General features: G+C 35.5%; 1 protein-coding gene across 1 annotated transcript in view; it reads left to right on the top strand.

The window, feature by feature from the left end:
• Window positions 1–11,791, top strand: part of LOC145674606 (uncharacterized) — a 28,473-nt gene extending 16,682 nt beyond the window's left edge. Inside the window, exons 5-6 of the mRNA XM_081744824.1 lie at window positions 10,790–10,861; window positions 11,734–11,791. Coding sequence (XP_081600950.1) covers window positions 10,790–10,861; window positions 11,734–11,791 — 130 coding nt within the window. The remainder of the gene's footprint in view (window positions 1–10,789; window positions 10,862–11,733) is intronic.
• The last annotated feature ends 510 nt before the right edge of the window (window positions 11,792–12,301 follow it).

Genomic DNA, 12,301 nt, shown 5'->3' with positions numbered 1-12,301 from the left:
AAAAAGAAATAACGAAACCTAGTCGCGAAAAATCAGAGGTAACCTATCCTTTCCCCGGTAGCGATTCCTCAGAAATATTACCTGATATAACAACTACCTGTAGCGCAGGAAAGGAAAATTTAATGTCAGTTGATGCACGGGATATTGCGACGCACTACCCCATGCATCGGTCAGAACCAAAGTCATGGTTTAATTCCAATAGTGTGCCGAATCAGTCGAGTGTTGTGACGACCACGGTCACTAGCGTGAGTGCTCCCTCCTTACATGGAGGTATACAATCACATAGCGTGTTGCCGGGAAGAGGAGATGGGTACCATTCTGAGTCATTGTTCACGGGTGCGATTGGTCCGGGGATGGAGCCCAACATATTCAATACGACCAACAGAATCCCTTTTAATTATATGGGTAATTATAACACCGCTACGACGTCGTCGGTGGTAAATCCGGTGACTACTACAATTGTGCAGGATAATATGTTAATTCCCAGTAACTATTCCCCTGCTTATGTTAGCATGAGTTCCAAGGTTTCACTAAGGGACATCGAACGTTTTCCCACTTTTGACGGGAATATTACCAATGGACAGCCTCGTGTTTTCCTGCGTAGATTGCAGCAGTGCTTAGAAATGTATCGGCTGACCGATAGAGAACGTTTGCAAATAGTTGAGAAACTTTTAATTGCAGCATCAGGCGCGTGGTTTGCTTCTATTAAATATAGAATCCATACGTTTGACGATTTCCTGATCCTTTTTAAGGAAGAATACTGCAATGAACATATAGAGAGGCTTCAGAAACGCAACCTCCAATCTTTAAGATATGATCGAGCCAAGTATGGGTCCCTTTTGGACTATGATTGGAAGATCATAGAATTGTACTACCAGATCGCAGAAAATCCATCGCAAGCTGAACTAGTAGACATCATAGTGAACGCTCTTCCACCAGATGAGTCGCGGGCTATTGCTTCCCACTTGTGCCAAACGGTGCGAGAAGTTACGTCACGCCTAGCTGCCCTGTGTGGGAAAGAAACTGGAGGCCCACCAAAGAGGTATTTCGCCCGACAAGCAAAAGTTGTGAAACCCGTGAAAAGCAAGGCAACGGCTAGTTGCCAAACGGACTTTCTGAGTTACACCCAAGCTGGATCTCGTTATCCGAGTGGGTGTGGCTCGGAAAGCAATCAATATAATGGTCGACGTCTGTACCGTAACCGACCGATGTATAACAATCGCCGGGGTTATCGCCCCTATGACCGCACAATAGGGGAATCGAACCCGAATAGGGACGATAATAGGAGGAACTTTAACGGGGCGTACCGGAGAAGAGAAAACGGTAATGGTCAAAGCGGTAATGTTACTAATAACAGTGCAAATAGATCTCAGAATTCTGCCCCTTCGCCAATACAAACTAATGGCGGAAATAGAATTCTAACAATTGGAGGGACTGATAGTCGAGAAACTAGATCCTAATGTCATTGGATATGCCAGTCGGCGAGTGAAACCGTATGAGTTGTTTCTTTCAATATCTCAGCTGGAACTCCTGCCCGTTCTGTTCCTTTGTGAATGTTTTTAGCAGTTAAATTATTGAAAAATTGCGCTGTATTACACAATCTAAAAGGTGAAAGTATCGGAACTCACAATTTCCAGAATCTTAAGCTTTTTAACTGTACCGAGGACAAAAAACGGGAACTTCTATCTCAATACCCAAAGTGAATGTTACACTGTCTCATTTGAGTGTATGAGTGTATGAGTGAGTAGTTAGTTTATTAGTATTAATACATGTTAATTCTATTCAACAAAATTTTGTTACTCAAACAATTTTTTTTTAACGACGCCGGGGAACTGTAATATGCCATTACAGTCTAATGAGATTATGTTTTTAATAGGAGGGTGCCCGAAATTTTTGCACCGACTGTACTTGACGTTTAACAAAAAAAATTCTGGCTGTTCATAGAATTCGTAATATTGTTTGTTATTCTATTTCAAATTAACATGGAAAACTGTAAAAAATTTATTAGGAATTATAGTTTTGGGAGTCAATACCTTTATTTATATTTTTAATTAGTTATAAGTCTTGTATATGGATGCGTAAATGGATTATTACAATTATTACGGTGTCAGTGCTATCTGAAAACATAGGTCCACTATTGGACGGAACTTTCAGATTAAATAACCAATCTAAAATTCGACAGAATTTTCAGGACCACCCTTCACCTCTCTTTTAGATACCTAGGTCCTTCTAAAATCTAGTTTAATCCAGATTTTACCAAATTTTATTCGTTTCAAAGCCCCACCGCCAAAATGCTTTGTTTTGATTGGAGGATAAACCCACGCTATGATATTAGGGCGCAATTATTCCCATTCCCTGCAAGAATTTCACTGAAGACGCCGGATTCGGATCTTCTAGCTCAGAAAGTCGAAAATGAGCTAGAAAAGCTGCAAATAAAGGTAACATTTGGGATTTTATTAACGTGTAAAATAGCTGGAGGTCTCAAGGAGCCAGAAACTATTAAATTCCATAGTAAAAAACTGGACTAAAAAGCTGAAATAGTAAGTGCAATATAGTGACGCCATGATTTCATCTTCCGATCGCTATGGACAGGATTCAGAAGTAGTGTGATTTCCGTTTTTCTTTCCTAAAACCGGTTCTGAAGATCAGTGTTTCCCCTAATATTTTCACCTTCCAATTTTCCTGCTAATTGAGGGTTATAAGACCTGTCCATATATAGATTTGTTTATGTAGGTAGCGAGTGATTCTTTTTTTTAACATATATGGCGGTATTTAATTTTGTTGTAGTTAAGATAGGTAGAATAATGCACGTGTAAATTTACAGTAAGGGCTCCTACCTGACTCCCAAATTGGGAGTACGGCTTCCAGCGGGATGAGTTGAACATGTAGTTTGTTCCGGGTTCCTGCCCCTTCAGGGCAGGGGTCCTATTGTTAGTCAACACTTTGATATGTCCCCTCGGGGCATTGATTAAACAGGTTGAGTTAGGAATGTGATTTAGTAAATACAAGGGCCAGTTGGCCCTGTTCCTTTCTTTCCCTTTCCTTTCGAGCCGATTTAAAATGGTAAAATCTGAATGTTTTCTGTGCATATTTATTAGTATAACATGTATTAATGTAGTGTGTAGTATGGATGTGGCATGTATGTGTATATTTGTAATGTAGTAAACATTTTCTAGTAGTAGTAATTGTGGTAGTTAAGTGATGAAAGAGTGTGTGAAATAATTAAATATGGACAGTGTAGTATTCGCTATGCGATAATTTCTTTATTATTCCGTCATTAAGTGAACTCATACACAATATTTAAAAGTGAACGTAATATAGTACAATAATTCCGTGTACAAGGTCACATTCAGTTGTTCAAGGGTTGAACATATCGTCGCTAGCCTCTAGTGTCGAAAGTCAGTACTAACCGTCATTCTCATGTCGATGTTCTTAGTGATTTAGTTTCCATGAAATTGACCTTTCTTTTCGAAATAAAACCTAGAAGGTATAATTCACAGCCCATATAGATGTACAGTTAGGTTAAAGGACCCAAAGTTAATATATCCTGAAAATTTCAACATTCTGCTTAGTCTAGAAATTGAAATATTTAAGTAAATAAACAATACGTAATTTTTTAACAGAAGTCGGGCGATATGATGCTAGTTCTTCGCTTTGAAATTATATTAAATGTTCATTTTTTTTGTGGCTGCAGAATAATTTCATTGTTGCTGCAGAATTTCATAAACATTAAATATTATCGCAGATAATTCTATTTTCAGTGAACATACGTAGGATTTTTTTCGTTCTTAATAAAGCTACCAGGTATTACATAGTATTGTGTGTGTGGTGAAAGAGTCTTGAGTTCGAGTGAGGTTGTCGTGCGGTGATCGGAATGGGAATTGTTTGTAGTGACTATAGATTTTAAAGTGTTATGATGAAATGTGTATATAGGCTGGGCATAGATAGAGGAGACAGGGTGTTTGTAAAATATAGCGACGTAGTAAATGAAAAAGATGATTATATGAATATTGTATGAATATTAATACGAATATGAATATAAAGTATATGAATATAGAAGATAGGACACCCATATAGTTAAATATATAGTAGCCCAGTGAATACTTCGCCACGTGTGGATATATATAGATATTGAATAGATACGTGTAGCTACAAACATCTCGGGTTCTGACCCCTGCACCATAATATCACGCGGACAGGAGGGCGATATATAGTCGGACTATGGTAATGCTTTGTAGTTTAATGTGTTATAATAATAATCAACCATAGTAATACCATCTGATAGAATAGGTAGCATCATATAATCGCTGACTAGACATATTGAATAATAAATTATGAAAAGACAATAGTAGCTATAGAACGGGGCTGTAGTGAATTATATTTTCTGGTCGGTTTTAAAATAGAATATCCTGCTCCGTGAGAGTTTTTTTTCACGTCACCTACTCGGGCTAGCTTACAATGTTCATGGAGGCGACAGCTCTGACAGGGTTACAGAATCAAAACAATTAATTATTGAAATTTATTATACCGTACCCGGGCATCGACCTCTCCCCCCTTGAGTACTTTCGTTTTCTTTTCTTAGTTTCCAAACTAGATAGTGATGGAAATTAATCGATGCCTCAGAATTTAGCGCATTCTGCGAAGGGGAGCTATCGGTGAAGTTTGGCAATAGAAATCACCGATCCAAAATTCAGTTTATTTAATTTTTTTTATTTTGGCAAATCACTAATTAGGGATATCTTAGCTATTACTCTAGTTTCATTACTGTCCTTGAACTTTCTTAGTTCTTCTGAGGGGTCGAATGTTTTTTTTTTCTTTCTTAGAGATTTCAAAATTGGGGACGCAGTTACCTGGTTCCTTCCCCCTCTCCCTTTTATCCTGCTGGTCTGGGCCGGATACGGGGATCGGATTTCAATCTTACAAGCAAATTCTTGTGGGATTGGGATCTGATGGACACAGAACTTGCATCCTTGGCAGCAGGGACTCCCTCGTAGTTTACGTATCTAAGTAAACCACCCTCTTTCGGCATATGTGAATATTTTTGGCCATGAGTTGTTATATATTTAAATTCGATCACTCTTCTGTGTAGTGAGTAGTACTTTAATCTTTCTCCTTCCGTTGGCGCCGCTTTCTCTCTCTTGTCTCTTTCTTCCTTCTTACTTCGAGATTTTTTTTAATTTTTCAACCTCCCCCCCCCGATTTTGAACTTGTCGCTTACGATTTATTTAACGTACAACTCTGATCTGAAATTACCGGCTGAGTTGTTGAAATACACAATTCGTGAATAGAGTAGATAATGATTGGGTCCTCCATCACATTTTGACCTATCGCCGAAATGAACAAAGACTTCGTATTTGACGACACTTCAATTACGTTCTTTCACCGTCGTCCCTTTAAGTTTTTTTAATCCGTTGGTCACTTTCCTTTCTGTTTTGGTTTTCGTTTACCTTGTAGTTGGTCTGGGCCCAGAAATTGAATTTTAGGTTATCTAGTTATATCTTTAGGAATGCTCTGTGTTACGTGCCTGCCTCACAAAGTTTTTTTTTTATTATTTAAGCACGAATTGATTATATAAAAGTTAAAATTTATAGACGCGCGGTATCAGGTAAAAAATCAATTTTCTTTTTCATATGTAATGTCGGAAGTCATTTGTTTTCTTGTACTTGCAACCTTTTCAAAAATTATTGTTGTTGTGATTAATTTAAATGTGTGCGCATTTATTATAAAGATATATATATAGAGAGAAATGAATACGTCGAAATGTATATGTATTTAGTATGTGAATATGATTTTAAAGTAAAAGTATGATATTAAATGTATTATATGAATATATGTAAGAGCGCTCGTGTCTGTCCCCCCCCCAAACGTGTATTGGTTGCTATAGTTTACCAGTAAGTTTTCCGACAAATATAAGAATGTAGATTTTGTCAAGAATACCGCCGTGCACTCAGGTAATTTTCCTTTTCTTCTGATTCGATGTAAATGATAACCTCTGTAATTATGTAATGGCATGTATTAAAAAGTAACGGCAGGTCTAAACGTAACCCACATCATAACGAATATTATCCCTGAAAAACCAACCTAAAACCATTGTGGAAAGTGCACCTTGAATCCATCTCACCTGCATATGTATCCTGTGACTTGACCAGTTTTTTTTTTTCTATCCTCAATTTAAACCATCACACTCCGTACACCTGTGGAAGATCGTTTCAAATCCGAAACATGTATACATATATACAAAAGTGATCCTAAGGAAAGGTCTCATGACGTGTCCCAGTGTTGAACAAATAACTTGAAATTATCCAATTAATAAATTTGTGAATGAACTGTCTAAGAGGAGAAACATCCTCTGGCGAAAGTGATCTTTTCGAAATCCCTAGATGGGTATAAACATCGCAGTGTGCGAGTGCAGATATAAACTGCTATGAGTTACAAACTAAATATAGTCGATGAATGGTTTTTGTAAACCAATAGTTATATATATATATATATATATATATATATATAAACACAAACTAAGTTAAATGGAGCGAAATGTTTTGGACACTGCGAGTAGTGCGTGATTGGTAATTTGAACGCTCAGAATTATTAATATTTTATTTCTCAATGTGAGGTAGAGACTCATATAAGTTCTGATACATCTAAAAGTTTTTTCTCTTTTCTTTCCTCTTTGTCCAATTTTTTTTAAAAGTGAAATAAGTGTCTTCTTTGCGTATGTCGGAAATCATAATTTTGCTTTAGCATGCCTAAGATATGATACATCTAATTATTTTTTTCTTTTTCTTTCCATATGTTAATATGATTGAATATATAAAAATTTACTAAAATATAACACCATGTACTCTATTAATATATAACCAAGAACTTGTGCTTTTAATATTTTCTTCATAATTATTTGTTTTGTCTTTTCTTTTCACTATGAATGTAATAAACTATTTGTACCCTTGTAGCTAGTTGATTTTCCTTTAAACATATATACACTGTCCTGAGTGAGTGAGCGTGTGAATGCATGATAGATTTAATTTAAGTAATTTTAGTGATATCATTTGTCATATTAACATATGTAATATATGTGTCATGTTTTAATATATGTGTTAAGGTAAATAACCTAGGTCATGAAGGACCGCTACTAATGGTTTAAATCGGCTCTAGGAGTGAAACAAAAATAGCAGGATGAGCCTAAATACGACATCTTTCTTCCAGGAAGTTGAAACATTTATTGATACGATACATAAATTTATATTGAGTTTATAAGTTTGATTTTTTTTCTTTCTTGGCTAATTCATAAGAGTGGTCGATCCTAGAGAACAAAGTTCAGATGCTGGATGGTTATCAATCACCGGTTAGAATAACAGTACAAAGAATGATTTCACTTTTCTCATTTCCAGGTCTAGGTCTGGGCAACCCCACGATCGCGGTTCCTGGAGCTAGGTCTGGGTGGTATGAGGGAACATGTGTCTATTCCGAAGCATTCCAAAATTGATTAGTCGTTAATAACATTTAGAATGATTCATCTTTCAAGGACTTTCTCGACTTCTTACTATATTTCTGGAATTATCCAGTAATCTGTTTCTTATTAAAATACCCTATTTCTTTTCTTTCTTCTTTTTCTACCTCCTTCTTTTACCCTTCTACTTTCTTCTCTTTCTTTTCTATTTCTGAATGAAAGAAAACGGAGTCATGACAGAGTAGTCGCTATTGGCACGGTCAATAAGTTGTTTCGATGAGTTTTCTTCGGGAGTTCGATATGATATAATTAACAATGAGATGAGTATGCATTGAGGGACGAACAATAACAAGAAAGTTTATTGGAATTTACTTTATTGGAGAATAATCTGGATTTCAATTAGTAGGTGATGTTTAGTAATCGCCCTCGTTCAAAGAGAATTAATTGTAGCGACTCCTCCTCTCCTCTACATTAGCGCTTATTTTCTTCGTTTTGTTTATGTTTTCTTTCAACGCAGTCATGTATTAGTACACAGTGAAATGAGATGAAATGTTTACCTTGTATGTATTTATTATTTTATTATCCTTTATAATTTAGCAACTTGCCTGTTACTTTCCTCGGAGGATGGAAATTTTAACTAAAATCGAGATTCATTACTGTTTACATTTTTATTTTCTTGTCTTCTGGAAGAAAGTACCTCTGTTAATTTTATTTTTTGATTACTCCTATCTGCTGAATGATTTTTTTTAAAGAATAACTTTTATTCCTTGATTAATTTTGGTGTTGATTACTTGTTTTCTATACTGCAGGAAATTTCATTTTTTGAAAACTGCGATGTCAGAGTAATAGAGAGATAGGCACTTACTGTTATATGTGCCTTCTAAAAACCTTTCCTACCTGCTGCATGAAAAACAGAAAGCAACTAACCTATTTTTTTCTTGACTAATTTTAGTGTTATTTTACATCTTTTCTATCTACTGAACGAACTCATCTCATGAGAGAAAAACTACAATACCACCGTCTTTCTTGATTGATTAGAGTTAATTACTTCTTTTCTATACTAAATGAAACCATCTTACATTCTGGAAAATTCTGCAATGCCATTGTAATAGAGAAATATGCAATTGCAGTATCTTCCAGACGATAAGATTATTTCGTTTAGTATAGAAACAAGCAATAAAGTACTATAATTAATTAAGATACAGATGGTATTGTAGTTTTTTTTTTCCTTCTCAGAAGATACGGTTTCATTCAGGAGATAGAAAAGAAGTAAAATAACATTAAAACTAATCAAGAAACAGATTTTTTTTCCTAGAAGATAAAGACTTCAGCAGTTAGAAAATTTTCTTAAACGACAAAATAATAGTAAATGTACATTTCTCTCTTACAAAGACATTCCCGAGTTTCCCGGAAGATAAGACTTCATTCAGTGTGAAAAAGAAGTAATCAACACTAAAATTGAACAAGAAATAAAGGTTAATGTTTTATCCACAAGATAAAGACTTCATTCAGCGGTGGCAGTAATAAAAAAATTAAAAAAGTAAGAGTAGTTTTTTTCCCACAAAGACAAAAAGATTTCAATAGGATGGAGCACGCCAAAGTATGCGTATGCGTAAACACTCAACAACAAATTAACAGGAAAATAAATAGGGAGACATAGGTCTTAAAATGCATTCAGAATTTGACTGGATTGAAGTAAATGAAGTGATTTTCCTGCCTTGTGCCATGTACACTGAGAAATGTTTCTGCTTTCAAAGATGGGATATAAAGAACTAGGTCGATAGGTCGCAGGAGTATTTATTACTTCTCTATAATGAATTGTGAAACGACGCTAATGACTCCGACACGACGTTCCATGAATATGGGTCAAATAAACTTAGTGTTACATTTACGGTAATGAGTCATCCCTCCTTCATTTGATATGTATGATGAAGGCAATATGCATGTCTTCCTATCAGTGATTCTTGTGTTTTGAAAGAATGAAACGTTGCAAAGATGTATTCCTCCGCTGTAAGGCTCAGGATTAAAATCCGTTTGTTTTACTGTCACAAATAATTCCAGTGAATTGTTGTTTAACACCTCTTTACGTGTTAGTCACCAGTAACTTTTTTTATTTTTTTATTTTTAAAGAGAAATATTTCATTGAACCTCTAAGGTATGTTCCAAACTCGTTGCAAAATGGTACGAAGTTGTCTGTGTACACGGTGCCTACTTTAGTAAATTCTACACTTTTCCTGTGAATTGCGAACTACACTTTCCCATACGTTCTGTTGTACGTGACGCAGGATAACGCCTTGTAGGTCATCTGCCATTTATGTTGCTCCGTGAAGAATACAAGGTATATAGGTTCACACACTTATGACCTATCTTTCCTGTGAATCGTGAGATCAGATTGCATTTCATACAAGGCATGGAGAGAAAATTACAGAAATAAGTAAATATTTGTTCTTCCATCTCTCAGTGATTTCTTATATCAGTGATTACTTCGTTTGTTTTTCGTAACGCCGTGCTTATACAACAGTACCGAGTGAGTCAATATGACATTTTCTGGATTTATCTCAATTGATGCTCTCACAGAACAATGCACATTTTCAGCTAGGAAATTAAAAAAAAACTTTACTGAAAATTTACTGGCACTAGAACATTGAAATAGGTAAAGTGAATAAATACCATGCAGTGGTACCAGTGATGAAACAAGTAACATACTTCGTGACTCGTGATCCCGAAGTAGTCAGATCCCTGACCCTGTATGACCCAGACAGATTCGTGCGATCCCGAGACGACTTAATATCCGACTGTGGGAGAGTATGTTGTAATTGTAACAATCGCGATTCTTTCCTTTCAAGTGTTTCTTATGAGTGATCGTCAAAATTTAATTAAATAAGGCTGTAAAACGTAAAATGTAGAAAATAAGGGATGCCGCTAAACCGAAAGAGTGTTTGGGTAATGTTTGTGTATAGTAGTGTTTAAAATTACTTTATTAATTTTCAGTATGGGAAGATGAATTATATTGTATTTGACATAGTCAAGACACTTTGAAAAGAAGTGTCACACTACAAATCTAACATCTGAATAGGTGAGCTCGATTAGGGAATATTAATTCACTATAAAAAATTCTACCGTAATGCTATAGAGATCATATTTGGAGTGCTTCCAAGCCATGGATCACCAGATCTGAGAAACGAGTGCCAGACTCTGTTGCCTTGTGTGGCACTTACTTCAAAGAATAATAATGTATTTTAATGAGAGCGTATTTATAAGGTAAACAATATGAATGTTTTCTTTTAACTGTGCAATCGATTACATGTTTTTCAGTACGTATTTATGATCGTTATTTTGCAGAGAACGAAGAAATTCAAAACCTGTAGTGGAAGGTCACACCGTTGAAGTTGAGGAACCCAATGAAGGAAATAAGTTAGAAATAATACAAAATATGTAAATAAGTTCAATAAATAACATTGTAATACAAGCTGATTGTTTTCATGGAACCTTATATCAGTTATTGCGTAGAATGTATAGATAATTTATTTCAATTATGTAGCAGCAGGATGCGAAATCATAACAGTTATGATCAGGGAGAGATAGGAGTAAATAAATAAGTAAAAAAAAATGCACTGGAAAGTTTTGAAATGAAGATTTCATATATTGAACATCCAAAATTATTGATATATGTAAGGTTAGGGATAATGCTTATCCACTAACTGCACAGATTTACTGTAAATAGTTTGTATACTTCTGACAGTGTCGATGTCACCTTATCTCTCCAGTAAATTATTGAGGATGAATTTTCTTCCAAAATTTTGAAGTATGGGAATGGCCATCCTCAGTATTTCGCACCCTGTGTAGCAGTGGTTCTAGGATTTAATTTATATTTCTTTCTTTCCTGAAATCTGATAATTTAAAAGTTTGCTTAGCCCTTGACGTTTGTCTAGTGGTGTACGTCTTTGGTGCGCCTAGGGTCGTGGTCGATTCCCAGTGGAAGATCTTACAAACACTGAACGCATTACTGTTCGGATTCTACAGGTCAGTGTCTCATGTAAAACTTCGTGCTGAAACGGGACGCTCAGCTTCAACATCAAACTGTGGTTAATGGTAAACTAATTGGATGCTGATCTGCCTGGTCGCATAGTATATTCACCAAGGAACTCAGGAAAAGTGTTGCTTTCTATGTTGAGATAAGATACTAATCTCAATAGACTGGAGTATGGGGTATATATTCAACACCAATGTTGTGTGAGACATGGATTTATAATTTAACATGATATTTCAATAATGTTACTCAACAGAAATAAACCTGAACCTCGTGCTGCAAAGACGCATAATGGACGAAGGAAAGAAGCGTAATACAGATTGTGAAAGTATACATTATTTTGCTTTCATTTTGACCGAACACAACTATTCTTTTTCAGAACATTGCTTATGTAGGTTTAACAGTTCTTTCGTCGTCACTTTTACGTTTATTTTTGCAGGATTATTGTCTATATGAGGTTGATTTCATTTTGTATAAGGTTTGATGTGAGGCCCAGTAGTGTCAACCTTGATACAGATTTGTTTCTGCACGTGAGAAAATGATTCATCTGGTTGGCGTCATGTATAATGTTTGATGTGAAGGTTAGTATAATGTTCAGTGTGTAAGTTACATAAATGATGGTGTGTGTTCTTTTGCCATCTGAGGGTGTTTGGATATTGCCACCACTTTATTGGCATTCTTTTAAAAATGTTGCAGAAACCATAGCTTACTACTGTGTTTACTATTAATAGTAAGTATGGTATGGTTTCCCCTATATATATTTAAAATAATGCCAATAAAGTGATGGCAATATCTAAACACTTCAGATGGCAAAAGAATACACA

The sequence above is a fragment of the Thermobia domestica genome, chromosome 17 (genome assembly GCF_964235325.1).
Source record: "Thermobia domestica chromosome 17, izTheDome1.hap1.1, whole genome shotgun sequence".
Classification (NCBI taxonomy): Eukaryota; Metazoa; Arthropoda; class Insecta; order Zygentoma; family Lepismatidae; genus Thermobia; species Thermobia domestica.
Note: the sequence above shows the minus strand (reverse complement) of the source record. Positions and strands in the feature narration are given on the sequence as shown.